This window comes from Macrotis lagotis, chromosome 4 (genome assembly GCF_037893015.1).
Source record: "Macrotis lagotis isolate mMagLag1 chromosome 4, bilby.v1.9.chrom.fasta, whole genome shotgun sequence".
NCBI classification, from domain to species: domain Eukaryota; kingdom Metazoa; phylum Chordata; class Mammalia; order Peramelemorphia; family Peramelidae; genus Macrotis; species Macrotis lagotis.
Window position 1 is genome coordinate 95,661,579 of NC_133661.1, and position 26,384 is coordinate 95,687,962.

General features: G+C 36.6%; 1 protein-coding gene across 1 annotated transcript in view; it reads left to right on the forward strand.

The window, feature by feature from the left end:
- Window positions 1-26,384, forward strand: part of PDZD8 (PDZ domain containing 8) — a 117,388-nt gene that overhangs the window by 24,817 nt on the left and 66,187 nt on the right. The window contains exon 2 of the mRNA XM_074233561.1: window positions 15,537-15,659. Within this exon, the coding sequence (XP_074089662.1) occupies window positions 15,537-15,659 (123 nt within the window). The remainder of the gene's footprint in view (window positions 1-15,536; window positions 15,660-26,384) is intronic.

Below are 26,384 nucleotides of genomic sequence, written 5' to 3' on the forward strand. Positions count from 1 at the left end.
CAGAACTGAACTCAGGTCCTCCCGATTCCTGGGTCACTGCTCTATCCACTGTGCTGTTTAGCTGTCCTGTCATCTAGTCTTTTCAGATAAAATAATTTTTCTCCCCATACCAGAAAAGGCACAGTCAAAAAAACTTTTGAACTGTCATTTATAGCAGAGAAGATAAAGAAGCTATATTATGTATAGTTAGTTTTCCCTAATGGGGGTGAGATGGTCAATGTTTAACTAAAAAGACACAAGGGGAGCCAAGATGGTGGTGTGAAGGCAGCATTCCCTGACAACTCCAACCTCCCCCCCCCAAAAAAAACATCATATTTCAGGGAAATCTTAAAACCACACAGATAAATTAGAACTAGAAAGAGTTCTCCATTCACCTTGGGGGAAAACCCACAATTAAAAATTCCCAGGGGCAGCTAGGTGGTGCAATGGATAGAGCACAGGCCCTGGAGTCCAGGAGTACCTGAGTTCAGGTCTAGCCTGAGACACTTAGTAATTGCCTAGCTGTTTGGTGGCCTTGGGCAAGCCATTTAACCCCATTGCCTTGCAAAAAAGAAAAAAAATCTTAGAAACAGTCCAAATCCAAATTGCAAGCATCTCAGAAGGAAAAAAATCAAGAATCAAAGAGCCATAGTCAGGGTCACATACCATTTAGTAATCATTGCTCTTCCACAAAAGAGTAGAGCTGGGAATACAAAACTACAGAAGGCTAAGGGTATGTAGATTTACAGCCAAGAATAACTTAGAATAACTTATCTAGCAAAACTGAATATAATACTAGATGAGGAAAATGAACATTTAATGATATAGAGGACTTCCAAGCATTCCTGATTTATTGCCCAGAACTGTACAGCAACTTTGAAATTCAAACATAGGAATTAAGAGAAAAATCAAATAGTAAACATGATCAATGGTAATTGAAACAAAAAAGGATAAACTGCTTATATTCTACTAGAGATAAAGGATATACATATCTCTTCTGAGACTTAATCATTTTTAGATTTTGGAGAAGAATCCTATTTAGATAAGGCATGTCTACTACCAGGGAGGGTTTCTGTTATATCCTTATGATCTTAAGAATGGAAAGAGAGATGAAGAGAAATTCATTTGACCAGTGGGGAAGGGAAAAGATTAGGGAAAATTATCTTGCACCATTAGGATGCCCAAAGAGAAATCTTGAGCAGGAAGTAGAAAAAAAGAGTCATTTACACTCATCTAAACTGGTGAAAGGAAGGAAAAATATACAGAAAGTTGGGTACAGAAATTCATTTTATTCAAAAGGGAACTAGAAAGAAAAGGGGAAAAGGAACTAGTGGGAGGGTAAATTGAAGAGGCAAGGGGAAGGAATCAGCAAAGTCTTAAGGATATTCAAAAATATTTATAGCTCTTTTTAAGTTGGTAAAGAATGGGACTTTGAGGGGATGACTAAACAAGTTATGGACTGTAAATGTGATGGAATAGTATTGTGAATGCATTCATATGATGAAGGTAGTGGTTTCAGAGAAACCTGGGAAGACTTATAGGAACTGAGGAAAAATAACAGGAAACTAAATCAGAAGAGCAATTTATGTGATGATAGTAGGGTAAAAGCAAACACCTTTGAAAACTTTAGGAACTCTGATCATCTTGATGACCAAGTGTGATTCCAGAGGACTCATGATGAAATATGCTACCCCCCCCCCCCAGGCCAAAGACTCAGTACAGAGGTATTGTGCATACTTAAACCTATATATGTATATACATTATATATCAGGGTTGTTTTTCTTTTCTTTTCAATAGGAGGAGACTTAGAGTAAGAGGGAGATTGGATAGATTTTTTTTTGTTTGAAAGAAATAAAATTAATTTTGAAAATGTACTAGTAATCTGAGATATATTAAAGCTAACATGTTAATTATGTTACCTTTTGGGATACTGTGATCTTTTAAATTGTTCTCTGGAAACAGTGTCTGGTCTGTTTATAATGAACCATTAAATTGAAAGATAGGACATTTTTGATCCATTCCTGCCTTTAGTCTTCATTTCCTTGTTGTAGCCTTGTCATTCGCTCCTTCCAAGGTTCAATTTTTCCATTTCCACTTGTATATGTTTGTGTTTCCATTTCTTTTTACACAGTGATTTCAACAAGAACTAATTGTTAAACATTCAACATGAACATTTATACCTCAGGAAGTTAGCAAATCACTACAAGCCAGACATTAATTTGTCATTTTATCGTTCGTCTAGACTTAAGAGAATGTAATAATGAAGATTAAAATGAAATGTATGCTTGTGTCTTTTTTTTATTTATTTTGATTTTAAAATTTTATTTGTTTTCCAATTATATACAATAGTAATATGTACCCATCATTTTTTGCAAGGCTCTGAATTCTACAAATTTTCCCCCCTCCCCCCTCAGGCTGTCTGACAGTCTCTACATTGTTTCCATGCCATACATTGATGTAAATTTAATGTTATAAGAGTAAACATAAGAATAAACACCCCCCCCCCCCAAGAAGATGGGAAACATCAAGAATAGAGAGGAAAAAAATGTACTTTAGTCTGTGTTCAGATTTCAATGGCTCTGTCTCTGGGGTGAGTTGCCTTCTTTCTCATAAGTCCACCAGAGAAGTTGCTTCAATGTTTTTCCCACAGTTGCTATTACTAGCTGTACCTCCACTCTGTTTCTCCCTTCTCTCATTTATTCTTTCTCTCCTTTCATCCTGGCCTTTTCCAAAAGTGTATTGCATCTGAGTACCCTCTCCCTCGATCTTCCCTCTCTTCTGTCACCTATTCCCCCCTTCCCTCCCCCCATTTCTCCTCATCCCATTCCTTTCCTCCCATCCTTCTCCAGGGCAAGACAGATTTCCTCGCCCTATTAAGTGTGCATGTCATTTCCTCCCTGAGCCATTGCCAATGAGAATGAAGGCTCACTCATTCCCCCTTGCCTTCCTCCCTCCCCTCCATTGAAAAAGCTTTTTTTTTTTTGGCTCTTATGTGAAATCTCTCAGCTTCTTCTTCATCTCCTTTTCCTTCCTCGAAGTACTTTCTCCCATCGCCCATTGACTCCATCCCTTTACCACATCATACCATTATATTCTGCTCCTTCCTATGTCCTGTCTATATATGCTCCTTCTAACAGCTCTTATAAATGAGAAAGTTCATATGAGTTATCTTCCTATGCAGGAATACAAACAGTTCAACATCATTCATGTTAGTTAGTCTTTTTCTTCCACTCCCTCTGTGGTTCGCTAGCATCCTGTACTTGGAGATGAAACTTTCTGTTCAGCTCTGGTTGTTTCAATAGGAAAGTCTGAAAGTCTCCTGTTTCTTTGAAAATCCATCTTTTCCCCCCCTGAAAGAGGATGTTCAGTTTTGCTGGGTAGTTGATTCTCAGTTGTAAACCAAGATCTTTTGCCTTTTGGAATATCATATTCCAATTCCTACGAACCCTTAATTTGATGCTGCCAGATCCTGTGTAATCCTGACTACAGAGCCTCGGTAGTTGAGTTGTCTGTTTCTGGCAGCTTTTAGAATTTTCTGTTTGATTTGGGAGTTTTGGAATTTGGCTATAATATTCCTGGAAGTTTTTCTTTTGGGATCTCTTTCGGGAGTGACCGATGAATTCTCTCAATTTCTATTTTACCCTCAGCTTCTAGGATCTCAGGGCAATTTTGCTGTATTATTTCTTGATAAATGAAGTCTAGGCTTTTCGGCTAGTCGTGACTTTTAGATACTCTAATAATTTTCAAATTACTTCTTCTGGTTTTATTTTCAAGGTTGGTTGTTTTTCCAATGAGATATTTCACATTTTCTTCTAATTTTTGGCTTTTTTGGAAGAGTTTTATTTCTTCCTGATTTCTTGCAAAGTCATCAGCTTCCTTTAGTTCCATTTTGCATTTGAAGGAGTTATTTTCTTCAGAGAGCTTTTTTGTCTCCTTTTCCAGCTGGCCAATTCTGTTTTTTAAGGCATTCTTCTCCTCATTTGCCTTTTGTTTTGCTTTTTTCCATTAGGCCTAACCTGGTTTTTAACATATTATTTTCTTCAGTATTTTTTGTATATCTTTCACCAAACTGTTGATTTGGTTTTCATGATTTTTCTGCATCTCATTTCTCCTCCCAGTTTTTCCTCCACCTCCCTTAATTGCTTTTCAAAGTCTTTTTTGGGCTCACCCACAGTCTGAGCCCATTTTCTCTTTCTCTTGGAGCTTTTGGATACAGAAGCTTCGATTTTGGATTTTGTCATCATCTGAGTATGTGTTTTGATCTTCCATAGGACTGAAGTAATTCTCTATGGTCAAATCCTTCTTTTTCTGTTGTTTACTTATTTTCTCAATCCATGACTAATTTATAGCACTTCCAAGGCTTTGGAATTGTTTTTTGGGGGGGGAAACCCCATTGGGACCTTTATTCCTCCAAGGTCTTATGCTCTCTAGTCAGTGCTTTGATATGTGCACAGCCACCTAGCTGCCCCCTACTATGCCATTTAGCTGCCACGACCCAATGAGATCTAATTTAGATTACAACAGAGGTTAAATTTATGGACAGAGAGGGAGAAAAAGTAGACTTAAATTTTACTAACTCTGCAGGAGTATTTAGAAGTCTTCCCCCCCCCCCCATCTTTGGAATTTAGAGGGCACTTTAAGATTTGCAAAATGCTTCACATACATTTTAATTTGATCCTTACATTAAGTTTGAATTACAAAAATAAGTACTCTATAACTGTTATTACCCCATTATACAGATGAAGAAATCCGAGGCAAAGAGGTTAAATGACTTACCAAGGGTCATATTGTTTAGCAAGTCTTTCTTTGACTCCAAATCGGTCTGTAAAGCCATCTAGCAGTTAGAAGAAAGATACTTTCCCTAAATATTACTATCATTGATATTATTATTTCTTTGTACTCAGAAGTTGATTTTTGTCTCAAAAGGCACAGTTTTTTTAAAGTAAGTATGGTGTAATATAATATATATATATGATATATAATATAATATAATATAATCATATAGAATCAACCCTGAGAAATCATGATTCTTGACCTAGATGGAGATTTAGAGGGTAGCAAGGAGAAAAAATAAAGTAAGTATGGTATAATATAATATATATTATAATATAATATAATATAATATAATCATATAGAATCAACCCTGAGAAATCATGATTCTTGACCTAGATGGAGATTTAGAGGGTAGCAAGGAGAAAAAAATAAAGTATGGTATAATATAATATATATATATATAATATAATATGATATGATATAATATAATATAATATAATATAATCATATAGAATCAACCCTGAGAAATCATGATTCTTGACCTAGATGGAGATTTAGAGGGCAGCAAGGAGAACAAATAGTCAGATTTTTTTTTTCTTATCACAATGTGATTGTGAGTAGAGTTTATCTGAAAATCATACATAACATAACTCCTAGTGATTGACTGACTTAGTTCCTGGCAGGAGGAGATTGTTGTTACCTTTGTTGTGTCTACAGAAGGCCAATACTTTTCGCAAAACCGAGGAACAGGAGAAGCAGCAGGAAAAACAGAGGCCAAGAAAGAAGGAAGCTGAAGAGGGTAGTTGGTGGTATATTAAAACAGTGACAGGGCAGTGAATTGCAGATTCCTTACAGAAAAACAGGAACTCAAGAATAAGAAATAAATGGATAATAATTCAGTGGTCTAGTTTTCGAAGACAAATAAGCATTTGCTTACTTACACCCTAGTGAAATATATATAATAATTTTAAACATTAATTTTTATAGACATGATTATTTTGAAGTTACATGAAACTTCTATTTTATATGCACACATATGGAAGTAATTCATGAATAATTAAGAAGTTATGTGCAATATTATTTAAGAAATCTGGGAGGTATGTAGTATGTCAGATTTCTACCAATTGATTAAAATTTTAAAACTGGATTGGTACTGTTAAAAGCTGAGTTCTGAAAAACGTGTAGTTCCTTGTGGGTTCTTGATAATCTGGGTTCTTGATAATATTAATCTTATTCTAGAGTCCCAAATCAAACATTGGTTCAAGTGTCAAGGAGAAAGAGTCTGGGATTGGAATGTTGCCTCTAATACACATATCAGAATTGGAAGAAACCTTAGCAACCAGCTAAACCAACTTTTATCCATCTCCAAAATTTGACTGTTTAACATTAATAATCTCTTATTGATACCTTGTGGTTGACATAATGGAACACCATGACAATTTGAAGAATCACATTTATGGGTTCCAGGGGACATGGTAAGATTTGCAGTAGACTATAGCTGTAACAGATGACAATCACAAATGCCATAAAGGACATTATTATATAAATAGAAAAGGAGAGTAGCCTTGCATGTAAGAAAAACAAAGGAATGTAGAAAAATAACCAGTAGCACCAGTATTCACAGAACATTAACAGTCAGAAGATCTCTAACATACTTGGTTGATCCTATATAATAGATTTGAGAAAGAGCAGGAATAGGAATTGCATAGGATGAGAAGGCACGAATGGGTTACTATCTGTATACAGATAGTACCTATGCTGACAGAATGACAGGTTTTTGACTATATCACTAAAAAATCTTATTTAAGATGGAAAATTTTTAAGTGCAATTCTTTAGTGATCTCTAGATGTATGTAGTCTATTAAAGACAAAAACCTAGTGTATTCAGATAATATTAATATCTTTTATTTTTGTATTGCATAAATTTTCTATTGCATCCTTCCCCTCTTTGAGAAATAACAGAATTATTCAAAAAGAAAATGGGAGGAAAAAGGAAGACAAAAAAATTAGTAAAACCAGTCAACACATTAAGAAACAAAATCTTAAATATATGCAATATTTCTGATCCTGGAACTACTTTACTAATTCTTGGAATGTATGTGGTGAGGAGCAGTTTTCTCATATCACTTTGGTATCAGTCTTGTTCATGATGATTTTGCAACTTTCATTTTCAGTTGTTTTGTGGTTGTGCTTTTTTTTTTAGACTTTGGGATAGTCAAACATATTGTTTGCTTAGCTCTGCTTAGTTCACTTTACAGCAGTCCCTGTTAAGGTCAGGTCAGTACAATACTTGGTTAGAAATAAGAATTTGTTATGTGAAAAAAAATTTAAATTAAATGCTTTTAATTAGCAAAAATATGCCACGGTTCCCTCTCATCCCAAATCTTATGCTCTCTATTGAAAACAAAAGTCAAACAAAACCCTTACGCATGGCCATGTATAACACAATATACATGCATGTGTAAATATATACACCCATGGGCACATATATGTCTCATTGTGTATGGAATCTTTTAGTTTTTAAAAGGTAGGTTGTAGTTGTTAATTAGGCTGATCAGAGTTCCTAAGTCTTTCATAGTTGTTTGTCTTTACCCTTTTGTTATTGCATAAATTCCTCTCCTGATTTTGTTCACATTACTCTATATTAGTTTATATGTCTTCTTAGGTATTTTTGAAATTTCTTGGAGTTTGAATGCTGTAGCCATTGCTACATTCTGAATCTGCTTCTCTCTTGGTAATAGAGTCCAGGGGTAGTTCCTGGGTGGCAGTGGACGGAGAGTAGTGCCCTTCTCCTCAGTTGTTCTGATCTGTACCTGGGAACTGGATAGTCAAAGAAAAAGCTTCTACTTGGCATCTTTTCCCATTGTAGTGCCCTGGTATTAATGAACAAATCTAGTATTGATTTGCTCTGGTGTATAGCCTAATCCTGGGCTGGAATGCTCAACCAGTAGTTCTGCTGACCAGACTTAATCCTAAATGCCCTACCTAGGCTGTACCAACTTGGACTGGAAAAATCATTCATGACTTTTTTGGGGGGATTTCCCTAATCAGGATTATGTGTATTTTCTAGATGTATTTGGAGGAGGGTTTTTTTGTTTGTTTGTTTTGAGGCAGGGAGAGACTTACTGTCCAGCATCCTGCTAACACCCCAGTAGAAACTTAATTTATTGGGTTCATCTGGGAGAAGGAGAAAGGGGAGAGAAGAAATGAAATAAAAATCGAATACCAGGAAGAACATAAAAAGTCAGTGAAAATAAAAAGTTCCAAATGAGGTTTAAGAATTTAGAAACACAGAATCTTCATACATAAAGTAGGAAGGAACCTTTGAGACTATTATAGTCCAGTTGCTTCTGTGAATTTTGTCTATCTAGGACATAGAAGAAAGAGACAAGTATATGTGAGATGCCTGCATTAGTTTTTCTTTCTTATCTTCTGGGGGGGAAATAAGGGTATTTGTAAAACTTGATTCTATGAGATGGAACATGGAGTCTATTAAGTAGTATTTACTCCAAGGAAATATTCCCTTTATTCTTATGTGAGAGGGCTTAACTATGTCTCAGAATTTTATAGAAAAGTTGGTAACATTTTAGAAGATTGTACAAGGAAGAATATTGCCAAATATAATAAGGTTTTTAACAATCTATCAATAGACATTTATTAAACACCTACTGCATGTCAGTAACTATGTTAAAGAATTGAGAATACGCATGCCATATTCTTTTTCTTTTTTTTTTTTTAAGGGTTTTGCAAGCAGATGGGGTTAAGTGGCTTGCCCAAGACCACACAGCTAGGTAATTATTAAGTGTCTGAGGTCGAATTTGAACTCAGGTCCTCCTGACTCCAGGGCCAGTACTCTATCCACTGCGCCACCTAGCCGCCCCCATGCCATATTCTTTTAAAGTCAGTTATTAAATTTGATTAATCCTGACAAAATAGGGAGAAGGCTACAAATTATTGATACAGGGATTTAACAAAACACATGTTCATACAATGTGCTATTATTATAGCATGGTGTAAAATTTACTCTCGTTTAGAATTTTTGGAACATTGTGATTACTATCTCAGCCTACTTAGTTTTATAATTAATTATATTTGTACTTTCAAAGTCTTAATCAGTTTCATGATTTCATCTCTTGGTCTTTTTTAACTCCATTTATATTTTTGTTTCATATTGTCTGTAATCTGTCACTAGATTTGACCTATCTGTATGTGGTCCATTATTTTGTCATTTCTTTTAGTTATTAGTAATCCTGCAAGTGTCCTATTAGGATATTTCAAGCTGTGCACTTGTTTTCAAATTTTCAAATTTCAAAAAATTTGAAACTGATTAATTTCATCAACTCCTCCTTCTCTAATGTTTCTCAGAGCATGTCTTCTCCTTAAATATTTTAAATATAAAAACTGCAAGTAGGTCAGATTTCACTAAAATGAAGTGTACCTCAGAGTTTCTGTAGGACATTAGGTATAAAAGAAAAGAGACTTCCTAATCTAAGTCCCTAATTTTGCAAATGAAGAAACTGAGATTCAGGAAGATTGTGATTTACTTGCCCAGTATTAAATTAAACTTCTTCAAGTAAGTAAACAAATCCCACAGGTAACATTTGAACTTAAACTCTAGAACCTCAGTTTTTTTCATTGTACCACATTATCTTCTATCCTCTGTAATCATTTCAGCTGGTAATATTAGATTCTCTTTCCATATTTGCCACAAAGCCTTTAATTGAAGAGTTCTTTACCTGGAGCGAATAGATAGATAGATAGATTTCATGAGGTATTAAAACCTGGTTGGGGGGGAAAACAAAACAAAACAAATCTTTATTTCAACTTAGTTTTTTTTTTTAATAATCATAGGTATTTTATGAATTTTGAAGCATTCTTAGAAAGGGTCTGAAGGTATCACTTGTCTTTCAGATGTGCCTGGGACACAAAAAAATAAAGAACCTCTACTTCATTGCATCATGAACAGATTTCCTTCATTCTGTCTGATCTTCCCTTTTCAACAGATGGTAATAGGATGCTAGTATGTTGTAGTGTAGAAGATATTAGAGAACATGGTCCTAGCTCTATCTTTGCAGTAGCTTTATGTTCTTGGTCTATTTATTTCCTTTCAGCTTCAGTTTCCTTATCTTTAAAATCCCATCATTCAAACCTTCAGTTATCCTTTCAGCATTCAAGTACTGTGATTCTAGAAAATATTTTTAAAAACTACACATAAAATATGAGTCTTATAAAGTTGGAAGTAAAATAAAATGCTTTCAGGTAATTATCACAAAGATTTTTCTTTTACTTTTTTTGCAGTGAGATTAAAACTTTAAATTTATTGCAAGTAATTATGAAATATGTCTTCAGTTTCAAGTTCCACCTACAGAGATGATCAGAAGGATTATCCCACCCATTCTCATCTATAGGATTACTTAGTAAATGATGTCTGAATAGTATATTATGAAAAGAAAAAGTTTGTTTTGAGTTATGCTTTATTCATTGTGATTCAGATCTGGTTTTTCATAATTGTCTAGGAATTTTGCATAGAGTTTTGAAATAGCTGATTACTCTGAAATTTAGTACTCTGCTAAAAATGATCAAGATATGTAGCTTCATTTCATCCACCATCTTGATATTAAAATGGTAATCGATAACTTTTAAGTGTGCCTATCTTATATTGAAAAGATCGCAGTGACATTTGCTAGGGGAGTCAAGATTGATACCAAATAGCATTTGGGTAATACTTGATTGCTTACAAAGCACTTGAAAATTATATACATATACGTGTGTGTGTGTGTGTGTGTGTGTGTGTGTGTGTGTGTGTGTGTGTATAAGAAGACCTGCTTTTCTTGTTAATAACCCTTGAAAGGAGGTGTACTCATTTTGCAAAACCCTTGAAAGATTTGATTTGACTTGCCAGTGGTCACACATTTAGTGAGTATCTAAGGTAGGACTTCAGTTCTAGGGTAGGGCCTTTTCCCTTACTCTTGGTTCTTTCTCAGAACAAATCTAGGGGAGGGTAGATAGGCAAGGAAATTAAAGTAAAATCAAATGAGGACATATATGTGAAATGATGTACAAACCTTAAAGGGCTATGTAAAAGTTAGTTGGTTATTTCAATTTTATTTATAATAATAATATTGATGATAATTATATTAATGAAAAATACATTTTTAGTATCTTATGGCTAGTTATTGGGAGATTTGGAACTAGGGGCTAATAAGTACTAGTTTTTTTAAAATCTTAATATTTTTCCAATTACATGTGAAAACAGTTTTTAGTATTCACTTTTGTAAAATTTTGAGTTCCTAATTTTGCTTCCTCTTTCCTTTCCCTTCCCCATCTCCAAGATAGCTAGCCATCCAAGATAGGTTATACAAAGCATGAGCATATTAAATGTGTTTCCAGATTAGTCATGTTGATTTTTATTTCATTTTGAAAAGAGGGCAGTACCTACTTTATCATCCCTACTTTCACCTCCCAAACAGAATCAAAGTACTACTAAAATGTTCTTTTCACTATAGCAAACTACTTTTGTAAGAATTCTGTAGTTAGACTGACCAAAAATGACCAGAAAGGAAAATGATCAATGTTGGAAGGGATGTGGGAAATCTGGGACACTAATACAGTGTTGGTGGAACCATGAATGCATCCAACTTTTCTGGAGAGCTATTTGGAATTACTCCCAAAGGCCAACAAAAATGTGCATACAAGGGTCAGCTAGGTGGCACAGTGCATAGAGCACCGGCCCTGGAGTCAGGAGTACCTGGGTTCAAATCACACTTAATAATTACCCTGCTGTGTGGCCTTGGGCAAACCACTTAACCCTATTTGCCTTGCAAAAACCTAAAAAAAAAAATATTCATAGCAGCTGTGTTTGTGGTGGCAAAGAATTGGAAATTAAGTGAATGTCATTCAATTGGGGAGTGGCTTAGCAAACTGTGGTGTATGTATGGTATGGAACACTTGTTTTATTAGAAAACAGGAGGATGGGAATTCAGGGAAGCCTGGAAGGATTTGCATGAACTGATATTGAGTGAAATGAGCAGAACCAGAAAAACATTGTACACTCTTAACAGAGACATGGGGCTGCTGTCAACCTTGATGGACTTGCTCATTCCATCAGTGCAACAATCAGGGCCAATTTTGGGATATCTGTCATGGAGAATACCATCTGTATCCAGAGAAAGAATTGTGGAGTTTGAACAAAGACTTCAATTGGGGGGGGGGGCTGTTATGTTATTATGTAATTTTGCTGTCTCTTATACTTTATGTTTCTTCCTTAAGGATATGATTTCTCTCATCACATTCAACTTAGATCAATGTATACCATGGAAACAATGTAAAGACTAACAGACTGCCTTCTGTATTGGGGGGGGGACCAAGAATAGGGGAAAAAATTGTAAAACTCAAAATAAATAAAATCTTTCTTAAAAAAAACAGATTCTCTAGTTAGCAGATCTTTTCTTTCTCTAGGAGTTGGGGAAATCAAAGATAGTTTAACCCAAAATTCCTTCCCCTGTTTTTTCATTCATACCCACCTCAGCCTCTATACTCCCCATATCCCTGAAATGCTCTGACTTCTTCTATCCTTCTACCCCGCTGGAAATCCAAGTTAACAAGCTGACCTTCCTTTTAGATCTTTTTCTTTCATGTTCGTAGCTTTTTTTTAGCATTTTAGTTTTTCTTTTTTGTTGTTTATTTTCACATTATTTAAAATAGTCTTGATGATATAAGAAGTAAATATAAATCCCCTCTCCTCCCATAAAAACAGAAAAACCTCATGAAAAATAAAGTGAAGAGGGGGCAGCTAGTTGGCACAATGAATAGAGCACTAGCCCTGGAGTTAGGAGGCCCTGCATTCAAATCCAGTCTTAGACACTTTAGTAATTACCTAGTTGTGTGATCTTGGGCAAGTCATTAATCCCATTGCCTTGCAAAAAGGGGGGGGGGGAAGAAAAAGAAATGAGAGAGAGAAAAAAATTGTACTTCAGTTTATGTTCAGATATCATCAACTCTATCTCTGGGATGGATCGCATTCTTTATAAGTCAATCAGAGAAGTTGCTTCCATATTTTTTTCCCCACAGTTGCTATTGCGGATTGTATTTTCCTCCATCCATTCTTCCCTAGTCCCATTTACTTTATTCTCTCTCTCCCCTTTCACTTTGTTCCTCCTCGAAAGTGTGTTTTAGGGAAGCATACAGCATCAGCCCTGGGGCCAGGAGGACCTGAGCCCAAAACTCAATCCTACCACCTTCCAAAAAAACCCCAAAGAAGTGTGTTATATCTGACTCTCCTCTCCCATGATTTTCCCTCTCCTTTATCAACTACACCCCCCCTCCCTTCCCCTGTCCCCTTTGTCCCATCCCTTTCCTCTTTTTTTTTCCTTTAGAATAAGACAGATTTTTATACTCTATTGTGTGTATGTTGTTTCCTCTCTCAGCTGTTTCTGATGAGAATGAAGTCTCACCCATTACCCTTCATCCTTCTTCCTTCTCACTCCACTGCAAAAGCTTTTCCTTGACTCTTTTATGTGAAATATCTTGGCCCATTCTACCTCTTCTTTCCCTTTCTCCCAACACATTCCTATTTCACCCATTGACTCCATCTTTTATTTATTTTTTAATTTAATATTGATTCTCCTTTCATACAATGTTTTTTATATATTAATAAAATATTCTTGTTTAAGAGTAAACAAAATAGCCCCTCCCCCAAAAAAGACTTCCAGTATATTATATTCCAAGCCCTATGAGCTTTTATTATAGTTGCTGCTAAGTCCTGTGAGATTCTGATTGCAGCTCCACAGTATTTGAATTGTGTCCTTCTGGCTACTTGTAATATTTTCTCTTTGACTTGGGAGTTCTGGAACTTGGCTGTAATATTCCTGGGGATTGGTTTTTTGAGATCTCTTTTTCAGGGGAATCAGTGGATTCTCTCCATTTCTATTTTGCCCTCTGCTTCTAGGATATCAGGGCAATTTTCCTGTAATAATTCTTTGAAAATGATGTCAAGGCTCTTTTCCTGGTCATGACTTTCAGGTATTCCAATAATTTTTAAATTATCTTTCCTAAATCTGTTTTCCATGTTGTTTTTTCAATGAGATGTTCACATTTTCTTCTAATTTTTCATTCTTTTGGTTTTGAAGTATTGAGTCTTGATTTCTTGTAAATTCATTAATCTCCCTGAGTTCTATTCTTTGTCTGAAGGATTTGTTTTCCTCAGAGAGCTTTGTTGTCTCTTTTTCCATCTGGCCAGTTCTGCTTTTGAAAGCATTCTTCTCCTCAATAAGTTTTTGAACTGTTTCATCCATTTGACCTATGCTGGTTTTTAGCATGCTATTTTCTTCAGCATTTTTTTGGATTTCCTTGACTAAGTTGCTGACTTCATTTTCATGTTTTTCCTGCATCTCATTTCTTTACCAAGTTTTTCTTCTAACGCCCTCATTTGATTTTCAAAGTCTTTTTTGAGCTCTTTCATAGCCTGAGCCCAATTTCTGTTTTTCTTGGAGTCTTTAGATGCAGGAGCTTGTGCTTCCTCATCTTCAGACTTGAGTGTTTTGATCCTTTTTGGGATCATATGCAAAATATTTCTCAATGCTGTTCTTCTTGTTTCTCTGCTCATTTTCCCAGGCTTAGCCTGTTTTAGGGTGCTTCCTGAGCTTTTGGGACACTCCCACAAGGGTCTCAGTGTGAGAGGCTCTGTCCTCCCTCCTGGTCTGTGAATGACTACATATGCCCCCCTCTGCCAAGGGGGTGAGGTGGGGGGGCCATTGCTGTTCTATGGGGGGGGGCTAGACTGCGATCAGGATCTGAATGTGGTCAGAGCCCCAGAGTCCTGTTCCAGGGGCAGAGGACAGAGTTCTGCAGTCTCTCCTCACTCCCCTCCCTAGGTTCAGTGGGCTCATGCCCTTGGGGGCTCCTGCTTACTGGCTCCACCTGCTTCTGTTTCCTGGATCTGGGCTTTTTGGTGGCTATACTGCTCCCTGTGTGCCCTGAGGGCTGGGCTTCTTCTCCTCACTCTGGCAGAGGTCTCCCTACTGTTCCCCCAATTTGTGCTCGGTGCTCCCTGGGGCGTAGGTCAGTAAACTCCCCCACTGCTGTGAGCCGCAGCCCCCCAGTGCCCTGGGACTGCCTCCGAGAGGCTGTAGTTCTTTCCCTCTGGCAGTCCACTCCTCCAACCCTGGGGAGCAGAGCCTTTCTGCTCTTTTCCAGGTTACCTTGAGTAGGACAACTGCTTCACTGGGTCTCTCTGTGGGTTCTCTCTCTCAAAAATTAGGCCTATGCCTAGTTTATGCCAGATTATTTTCAAGTGTTTCCAGAAGTTTTGTTGAATAATGAGTTCTTATCTCAGTAACTTGAGGTTTTTGGATTTATCAAACCTCAATTACTAGGCTATTGTGTTGATTTTCTTATGAACTTTTGTATATTTAGTATGTTTTTCTCATCTACCTTTGTAATTTCTTAACTAATACCAAATGATGAATACTAGTACCAGCACTTACACTCCTATTATAGTTTTACAGTCTATATCTTTCTGAAGTTCACTTAGCTTTTTCTTTATATGCTTAGATTCTCTGCCATTTGAAGCACGTGTGTGTGTGTGTGTGTGTGTGTGTGTGTGTGAGAGGGAGAGGGAGGAGGGAGGGAGGGAGGGAGAGAGAGAGAGAGAGAGAGAGAGAGAGAGAGAGAGTGTTAATTCATTGTTTATGGTATATTTTGGTATGTTAGCATATTTGTGATATCCTCAAAGTTTCTTTTGTAAGCCAGAAACTTATGCTTTTTTTCTTTGAATTTTTCGTCAGACTCAAGCCATTTTTCACATTTCAATATCCGAAAACCACAGAGGATGAGAGTGAACTTTTATATATCCAACAATATGGACTTACAGAAGGCCGCCTTAAAGTTACCCTAATAGAATGTAGCAGGTATGTTTGTTCTGTCATTGCTAATTTCAGTTAAGATAAATGAGGTGAATAATGTTTAAGTAATATCAGCATTTACTTTTATTATTTATTTTCTGAAAATTTATGCTGCTTCATCTGTTATATTGCTATAATCCTAAGTTTTATCTCATGTTAAAGTAATTCTTTTATTTTAGAAAATAAGTGGCCTCCCAGAAAACAAGATATGAAAAGAAAATACTTCTAGGGAAATAGTCACTAGAATTAAAAAAAAATTTTTAAGAAATCCTATTGTTAGCATTTGAGATCACCTTTTCCTAAACTAGTATGAATGTCAATTGTTGTTATTTGATTTGGTGAGTGGGGTACTGCATTTTTTTTTCATAATTCTAAATAGTCTGGAATAGATTGGGAACTAATAGAGATTAGGGATTGGGTAATATTATCCTTGATGCATCTGAAAATACAACTGCTCATTTAAAATACTGACCCAGGAGAGAAATTGACACATGCTGTATGTTTAGCTTAAATATATTAAATATATTAAAATATATGAGGAAAAAAAGATAGTTTTTCTAGGGTAACTTTCTGCCTCAGATAGCCCATTTTACTTTTTGGATAACTCTAATTGTTGAGAAATATTTTCTTTCCTATAGTAGAAATCTGTACAATTTCTATTCATTGATTCTAGTTTTGCCTCCTGGAATCAAGAAGAAAAATGCTTTAGTGGATAGAGATACCTCTCAAATATTGTATAGCTGTGTGGCCCTAGACAAGTCACTTAACTCTGTCCATCTACATTTTCCTTATTTAATAAGAGTACCTCCCTCATAAAATTGTGAAGATCAAATTGTGAGGGATGATGTGTTCAAATAATGTTGCAGTGTTCAAATATGTTTCAAATTTAAAAGCATTGTAAAAATATTAGGTATTATTATTTTTTCTATTTTATGTAAGCCCTTCAATTACTAGAAGGCATTTATGTTGTTGCCCTCTTAAATATTACCTTTTCTGTGCTTAACATTCCTAGTTTCCTTCAGTTGATCATCTTATGATGATATCCTAATAGGTTTATCATCAATTTGTCCATTTCTAATATTGTATCTAAATGTTCTTTGACCAGGGACCAATGGCTTTAACATTTCCTTAATTCAGAATACTAGCCTTCTAGTCTTAATCTTTTATCCCTTCACTCAACTCATACCAATGCTTGAAGGTTGTCCTTGGAGGACAGTTGATTATTCTCTCAATATTCTAAGAGGGAATCCTTAGTACTGTTGCTCACTGTTGTGATCTCCCATTTTTGGTTAGTCAGCAGAAATAAATTCACTTTGATAAAGTGATAGCAAAAGCACTTGGTGCAAAACATTTTTATCAATCTAGGGACACATACCCATGGTCGCCATGCACCCTCCCCACAATGTTCTCCCTGGGGAGAATGGGCTAAACAGATGTAAAGTACAATGTTCGTCAGGAACATGTGAGGCCAAGGGTTACTTTGTGACTTCTACTTCTGAAGATGATTTTTTTCTTTGTGTGTTCCTCATGAAATTGTAGGGCAGACTATCAGTGATAGAATCAGTGCTGCTATAGAACAGGTTTGCTTTGTCCATGATATGATTCTTTCTCCAAAAAAATTCCTTTGAGTTTTTGCAATAGCATTGGGTGTCCAAAACTTCTCCAGGAGTCAAAGTGGAGGTCTGGACAAAACATCCCTGTGTGTCCCATCTTACCTGTAACACACCTAAATTCTCTGGGCACCCTAAAACAACATAGCATTTCTCCAGGAATCCCTGTGTCACCTGGGAAATTCCAATTGAATATCCATACTCATCCCTCACTAGGGTAAGTAGACTTAGGTTACAAAAAAGAGGATGATCAAGTAAATCCCAAAAGGGATTAAATATTTGTGATTTCTCTGGATCTTGAGTTTTATAGGTAAGCTCAGAAAGGTGAGGTTGTTTTTTTTTTCTCTAGTCTGGTCCATTAACACTTCCTAAATTTCTCCCCCCCCCCCCACTCCTCTTTTAGAATTCCTTTAATGTGATTTTTTTCCTGCCATTTGAATGTAAACTCAGGAAAGCAAGTGATAATTTTGTTTGCTTTTATGTGAATCCCCAGCATTTAATATAGTGTTGAAATTGTAGTAAACACATTAAATTCTCTATCTTAGTCCAGCTTAGATCACCTCAAGAGAAAAGAAAAAAAAACTTCATGAGCTATTATAGTGTCCTGGGCTCATATCACTAGAAATAGTTGGATAATCTTGGATAGGTTTCAGTACATCAACATTCAAACTAAAGTTATCTTAAAGGTTAGAGAGGACTGACTAAATCTTGTGAACCAGTCATAAGACTTTTTTTTTTTATTGCCTGGCAATATCCAATAACCCTAAATCCTAAGGTCCTTTCAAATAGATTAAGGACTTGTTAATTTGTTGTCATGACATTATAGAAAAATTCCCTAATATTAAATATATTGTGTTGACTGAACAAGAATTTTACCTTTAAACTGAATGCTGATAAGGAGAGTAAAAACCTACATCAATACAAAGACTCATTTAAACCCTTTATTAGAAGAAAAGACTATAGGAAGGTTTACAACAGGTAGCTTGATTACTTGATTTCTTAGAGCTATAGACAAATCTCAAAATGAGAAAAATTTATTCATGTATATTTAATTATATAACTTATTAACAAGGAAACATGTAAGTAGAGGTCACATATTAAATTTGAATATAAAGAAGTTGATAATTCCCATTAGAAAATAGGACTGATTAAGAGAAGTCTTTTTATTTTCTTTTGAGCATAAAGAATAAATTCCCTTTTATACTCTCCTTTTTGAAACATAACCATGGTTCTTTACCTGAGTTTGAGTAATGTAACATCTTTCTTTGACTATTTGAAACTGTTAATATTTGATATTATTAGAAGTGAAAATAATGTCTCCAAGTTATTGTAACTTAGTATCTGCCTCAGAGGAAGAGGTATCCCTAACTGGCATGTTATACCACTTACACCTGTTGAGATTTTGTCCATTGGAGATCTAGTTCAGATGTCATTTTTCATTCTGTCTCTGATCATCCTAACCAAAATCAGTTTCCACTTTTTTGTATTTTTTTTTTTTTTTAGGGTTTTGCAAGGCAAACGGGGTTAAGTGGCTTGCCCAAGGCCACACAGCTAGCTTGGTGTCTGATACCGGATTTGAACACAGGTACTCCTGACTCCAGGGCCAGTGTTTTATCCACTACGCCACCTAGCCACCCCTTTTTTGTATTTCTTGTAAATTGTACCCCTATACCTCTCTCTTCCCATTCCTCCCTCCCTCCCCTTCTCTCTTTTATCAGATTGTGTTACTCGTCATGAGCCTTAATTAATTCTCTTACTGGTTATAAATTCTTTAATGTTTGGGGTTGTCTTTTTTATCTTGTCGCATAGTTTTTTAGTTTGTTGTGATAATAAGTATATTGTAATAATAAATTGAATCAACTTATTTTAAATAGTAGCTATTACTAAAATGACTTGGTATAAAATATACACAATATAAAAAATCTATTGCATCATAAATTACTTACAACTAATGTTTGCAATCATAAAGCTTTAAATTAAATATTTAATATCAACTTTACTTGCCTTAGGAACTTAGAAGTTGTTTCAGATGACTTGGGGCTTTTAAAGCTGACGAGAGACTTCATTTGGTATCTTTTTTTTCCTTAACAAAATTCCAAGATCCTAGAGGGCCATAGACTTAGAATTAGAAGGGATTTCAGAGATGATCAATTGAGACCTAATGGGGTAAAGTGGGCAATCCAGGGTCACATATTAGCTAAGTACCAGCACCAGAATTTTATTCCTGCTTCTTTAACTTCAGCCCAGCACCCTTTTCATCAGAAGAAGATGAACTCAAAATCATTGAAGCTAATTCTGGAAATAAAACTGAAAATATAATCATTTTATATCTAGGGTAGGGGATTTTCTTTTCATCTTTTTTGATTGAGTCTAGAGGTATCCATTCACAACAAGCAGCCAAATTTCCTCTTAACTATAACTTTCTACTTTTGATTGTTAATTTTAATTGTTGGCTATTTACTTATTATTAGCAATAAAAACCCTTGAAGAATATGAGGCTTATTATCTCAGAGATGACATTGAATTTAGAAAGTTGGAAACTTGTACCTTTTTAATTTTTTGGTGTGATAAACCCAGGGAAAAAATGATTGCAGTGTTATATACCAATGAAACAAACCTTAAAATAGGAAGACTAAAGAAGGCAGTTAGGTGGTATAGTAGGTAGAGTGTTGGATGAGCAATAAGACCTGAGTTCAAATCCAGATTTTTCACATACATGTATATCATTATAATAACTGGTTTTTGTTGATGTTGTTGTTGGTAGTTTTATTGCTCTAAAGACCCTTTCTCTACCCTCTACCCCTGTCCACTCCCTCCAACTCCATAGAACCATATAATTTTTGGGTATTTCATTTGTACATTATGGGAGCTATTTCATTAATGTGTGGATGTCATTTTCTAGTTTGGTTAGTTCTATTATAGTCAAAAGACATACAGGAAAAAAAATAACTTAGACTGAGAGTTATACCTTTTTTTCCCCCTTTGATCTCAGGCTTAAATAGCAGAACTTGAATATATGTCTTTGTAAGTCACTATTATATGTGTAATATATATATATATATATATATATATATATATATATATATATATATGAGAATATGTATATTCCTTTTTATTCATCATCATAGGTATAGTGTTCTGGATATTGTATTTTCCAATTAAGCACAAGTCAGAAATCATTTTATTTAATTTAAAATTATTTTAATTCCAAGTCATTGATGACTTAGAGAGCTATTTAAAAATGGAGATGCCCTCTGACATATTTCTGTTCCAAGACAGTTTTAAATAACATTTTTAGAAACACAAGAGAAAATCTAATGAAATAATATAGTTCTGGGTTAACATTAGGAATAGTTAAAAATTAGGAACAGGTCTCTGTCCCCCTTTTCCCAGATTGCTGTCCTAGAAAAACTAATATGGTTCTCCGAGATACTTAGATGAAGAAGGCAAAATGAATAGGGGTGTTTCCCTAGTACTATCACTTCTAGTATTAGAAAGAGCAGACTTTCCTTGAAATGGGTCAATATCCTGTCAGTTCCAAGAATGCGAAAAGACAGTATTGTTCTTATGTAGAGTTGTCTAAGTTATCACTCAATCCACTGACCAATGGAAGATGCTTTCCCCTTTAATAACAACACTGGAAACTGGAAAGCAAAGAATTCTTTTTTATTAGTCCAGATAAAATATTATTTCTCAATATTTTCAATGTTAAAAATATAGTTGTTTTTTATAAATATATTTTCACAATACTTCTGACAATTTTAATTGATTGTAAATGAATATCATAGTATTCAGGTATTTTTAGTTGTGACTGACTATGACTCCATTTGGGATTTTTTGGGCAGAGATACTGGAGTGGTTTGTCATTTCCTTTTCCAACTCATTTTTCAGATGAGAAAACTGAGGCAAGCATTGTGAAGTGACTTGTTAAGGGCCAGATAGAATTCCTGACTTCAGACTTGTCAGTCTATCTACTGTGCCATGATTAAATATGTCATGCTTAAAATAGTTAAGTGTCTTAGGCTTTTTAAAGTTATTAGGACCCAGGTGACTTCTCCCTCCCCTTCCCTTCTCTCCTTTCCTGTTCATACTATTTCACCTGGTGATCTCATCAACTCCCAGGTATTCAGTTATCTTTACAAAGCTAACTTCTTTCTTAACCTTCTGTCTTACATCTCTGGGTATGAATTGGACATCTCTAGTTGGATGTCTCAACAATATTTCCCCCAGATCTTTTCCTTTTCCTACCTTCCCTAATACAATGAAGGGAAATAGGCTTAAAAACCTGGGTGTTCTCTTCAACTTTCCACTCTCCTTCATCCCATGTAACCTAGGTCAGTTGCTTCTACCTTCAAAAACATAAACACTGTCTCTTTTTTTTTTCTTTTTTTTCTTTTTAGGCTTTTGCAAGGAAAATGGTTAAAGTGGCTTGCCCAAGGCCACACAGCTAGGTAATTATTAAGTGTCTGAGACCAGATTTGAACCCAGGTACTCCTGACTCCAAGGCTGGTACTTTATCCACTATGCCACCTGGCCGCCCCTTCCTTTTTTTTTCTAATGCTTCTACCACCTTAGTACAAACCCCCATTCCCCTCACTGTTGTAATAATCTGTTCAAATCCTCCTTCCAATCATCTGTCAAAGTGATTTTTCTTTTTTTATGAATTATTTACTACAGTGGTCTTGTTGTGAAAGTAAAAATAATCCCCCTCCCTCACCAAAAAAGATAGAGAAACCTCAAGAGAAATAAAGTGAGAGCAAAAAAAAAAAATTGTACTTCAGTCAGTGTTCAGATATCATTCGCTCTGTCTCCTGGGTTGGTTGCATTCTTTATCATAAGTCCATCAGAAAAGTTGCTTCAATATTTTTGTCTCACAGTTGCTATTGTTATCTATTTCCCTCCATTATATTCCTCCCTCTCCAAATTATTCTATTCTCTCTTTTCACCCTGTCCCTCTTCAGAAGTGTTATATCTCACTGCCCTCTCCCACAATCTTCCCTCTCTTCTATCACCTACATCCCCCACTTCTCCCCTGACCCCTTTCTCCCAACCCTTTCCTTTCCTTTTTTCCCTAGACTAAGATAGATTTCTATACCCTATTGAGTGTGTATGTTATTTTTCTTCTCTGAGTCATTTCTAATGAGAATGAAGACTGACTCATTCTCCCTTCCCCCATTCCACTCCATTGCATTAGGCTATTTCTACCTCTTCTTTCCCTTTCTCCCAGTAAATTCCTTTTTTTTTTTTAGGGTTTTTTTTTTTTTTACAGGGCAGATGGGGTTAAGTGGCTTGCCCAAGGCCACACAGCTAGGTAGTTATTAAGTATCTGAGACTGGATTTGAACACAGGTACTCCTGACTCCAGGGCCAGTGCTTTATCCACTGTGCCATCTAGCTGCCCAGTAAATTCCTTTTTTTATTCATTCATTCATTCATTTATTTATTCTTATTTTGTAAAAATACTATTTTTTATGCATTACTAAAATATCCTTGTTTAAGAGTAAACATAATACCCCCCCCCCCCCAAGAAAATATAGACCCACATAAGCAATAAAGTAAAGAGGAGAGAAAAAATTAAATTTAATAATAATAATAATAATAATAATAATAATAATAATAACTGTAGGTATGGCTAGGTAGCGCAGTGGATGGAGCACTGGCCCTGGAGCCAGGAGCACCCGAGCCCTAATCTAGCCCCAGACTCCCAAAAATCACCCAACTATGTGACCCCAAGCAAGTCACCACAACCCCATTGCCCTACAAAAACCACAAAAAAAAAGATCCAAAATAAAATAAAATAGTAATAATAATAGTAGGGGTGGCTGGGTGGCAGACAGATCACTGGCCCTTGAGCCAGGAGTACCCAGGTCCAAATCTGGCCTCAGACACCCAACAATCACCCAGCTGTGCAGCCCCAGGCAGGCCACCCAGTCCCATTTGCCCTGCAACACCTCCCAGAATATAATAATAAGAAGAAAATGTGCTTCAGTCTGTGTTCCAACACCACCAGCTCTCTCGCAGATGGATCACATTCTTTAGGATAAATCCATCACCAAAGTTACTGCCATGTTTTTCCAACATTGCATTGCTGATCACAACTCCCTCCATTCATACTTCTCTACTACCATGAACTATATTTTCTCTCTCCTTTCACTCTGTCTCTGCTGTAGGGTATTTGAGTGGTGCAGCAGACAGATCCCCAGCCCTGGGACCAAGAGGCCGAGCCCCCATACCACTCCTTACCCAGCATCTACCCGGCCCTATGGTCCCAGACAGGCCGTCCAATCCCAGCCCCTTGCAAGAAGTAAAAAAGAAAATGTGTTATATCTGACCACTCTCCCCCCATGGTCCATCCTCTCCTCCTTTATTCACATCCCTACCCCTTCCCCCTGCTCCCCCCTCCTTCTTACTCCAGATGTCTATACTCCATTGAGTATATATGCTGTTTCCTCTCCTAGCCACCTCTGATGAGAGCAAGGATTCCCTCATTCCCCCTTGCCTTCCCCCTTCCATATCATTGCAATAGCTCATTGTAATAAAGAAAAATCTTATTATATGAACTATTTTAGCCTATTCCTCCTCTCCTTTTTCTTTCTCCCATTATATTTCCCTTTTATCTATTGACTCCATTTTTACACCACATTTTATCTTCAAACTCAGCTCTCTCCTGTGCTTCATCTATAAAAGCTCCTTCTTTCTGCTCTATTAAATGAGAAGGTTCATATCAGTGTTATCAGTGTCATTTTTCTATGCAGGAATACATGCAGTTCATCATCATTAAGTCCCTCATATTTTCCCCTTCTCCTCCAATCTCTGTGCTTCACCTGAGTCCTGTATTTGAAGATCAAACCTTCTTTTCAGCTCTGGCCATTCCAACAGGAACATTTGAAATTCCCCTGGTTCATCTTTTTCCCTGGAAGAGGACATTCATTTTTGCTGGGTAGTTGATTCTCAGCTGCATTCTAAGCTCTTTTGCCTTCCGGAATATTATATTCCAAGCCCTGTGAACTTTTAATGTAGTTGCTGCTAAGTCCTGTGTGATCCTGACTGCAGCTCTACGATGTTTGAATTGTGTCCCTCTGGCTGCTGGTAATATTTTCTCTTTGAATCGGGAGTTCTGGAATTTGGCTATAATATTCCTGGGGGTTGATTTTTTGGGACCTCTTTCTTGGGGCGATCGGTAGATTCTCTCCATTTCTATTTTGCCCTCTGCTTCTAGGATATCAGGGCAATTTTCCTGTAATAATTCTTTGAAAATGCTGTCAAGGCTCTTTTCCTGGTCATGACTTTCAGGTATTCCAATAATTTTAAAATTATTTTTCCTAAATCTGTTTTCCATATCTGTTGTTTTTTCAATGAGATGTTTCACAATTTTTTCTGATTGTTCATTCTTTAGGTTTTGAAGTATTGTCCTGATTTCTTGTAAAATCAGCAATCTCCCTGAGTTCTGTTCTTTGTCTGAAGGATTTGTTTTCCTCAGAGAGCTTTCTTATCTCTTTTTCCATTTGGCCAATTCTGCTTTTTAAAACATTTTTCTTTTTGAATTGTTTTATCCATTTGACCTGTGCTGGTTTTTAACATGTTACTTTTTTCAGCATTTTTTTGGATCTTCTTGACTAAGCTGCTGACTTCATTTGCATGATTTTCCTGCATCTCTCTCATTTCTTTTCCCATTTTTTCCTCTATCTCCTTCACTTGATTTTCAAAGTCTTTTTTGAGCTCTGTCATAGCCTGAGCCCAATTTCTGTTTTTCTTGGAGTCTTTAGATGCAGGAGCTTGTGCTTCCTCATCTTCAGATTGAGTGTTTTGATCCTTCTTGGGATCACAGGCAAAGTATTTCTCAGTGGTGTTCCTCTTGTTTCTCTGCTTACTCATTTCCCCAGCCTGTGCCTGGTTTTGGGGTGTTTCCTGAGCTTCTGAGTGTGTGAGGCTCTGTCTTCCTTCCTGATCTGTGAATGACCACAAGTGTACCCCTCTTCCACGAGGCTGAGGTGGGGGGGCCCTGCTGTTCTATGGGGGCAGCCTAGACTGGGATCAGGATCTGAATGTGGTCAGAGCTCCAGAGTCCTGCTCCAGGGACAGAGGACAGAGCTCTGCAGTCTCTCTTCACTCCCCTCCCTTGGCTCAGCGCTCATGCCCAGGGGGCTCCTGCTTTCCGGCTCTGCCTGCTTCTGGTTCCAGGATCTGGGCTGCCTTGGCCAGGCTGCTGTCTGTGTGCCCTGAGGGCTGGGCTTCATGTACTCGCTCTGGCAGACGTACCCCACTGTTCCCCCAAGTTGTGCCCAGTGTAGGTGAGGAAACTGCCCCCACTGCTGTGAGCCATGGCTCCCAGGGCCCTGGGGCTACCTCTGGGAGACTGAAATTCCGTCACTCTTGTGGGCCACCCTTCTGACCCCATGGAGCTGAGCCTTTCCACTCTTTTCCAGGTTACCTTGGTTGGAGTACTGCCTCAGATCATCCTTATGTGGGTTCTGTCTCTTGAAAATGTAGTTTGAGTGCTTGCTTTAAAGTTTTGCTCCAGAGCAACTAGGAGACAGTCCTCTCCTGTTGCCATCTTGGCTTTGCCCCCCCCCCCCCCGTTCCTTTATTCACTTTTTGGCTATATATTTTTATAATATGCCATTATATTCAGCTCCCTCCTTCCTGTGCCTTGCCTGTAAATGCTCCTTTTAACTCTTAAAATGAGGTTCGTGAGTTATTAGTATCTTCTTCCCATGTGGGAATACACACAATTCAGCATCATTAAATCCCTCATAATTAGTACTTCTCATCCACCCTATCTGTGCTTCACTTGAGTCCTGTATTTGAAAATCAAACTTTCTGTTTAGCTCTGGTCGTTTCAACAGGAAAGTTTTCAAAGTCCCCAATTTTGAAACAATATAAAGAATGCCTTCTGGGGGGGGGGCAAGAATAAGGGGGAAATTGTAAAACTCAAAATAAATAAAATCTTTCTTAAAAAAAAGTCCCCAATATCATTGAAAGTCCATCCTTTCCCTTGAAAGAGGATGTTCAGTTTTGCTGAGTAGTTGATTTTTGGTTGTAATCCAAGCTCTTTTGCCTTCCGGAATATCATATTCCAAGCCCTACGGGCCCTTAATATAGAACTTTATTCTTGTGTAATC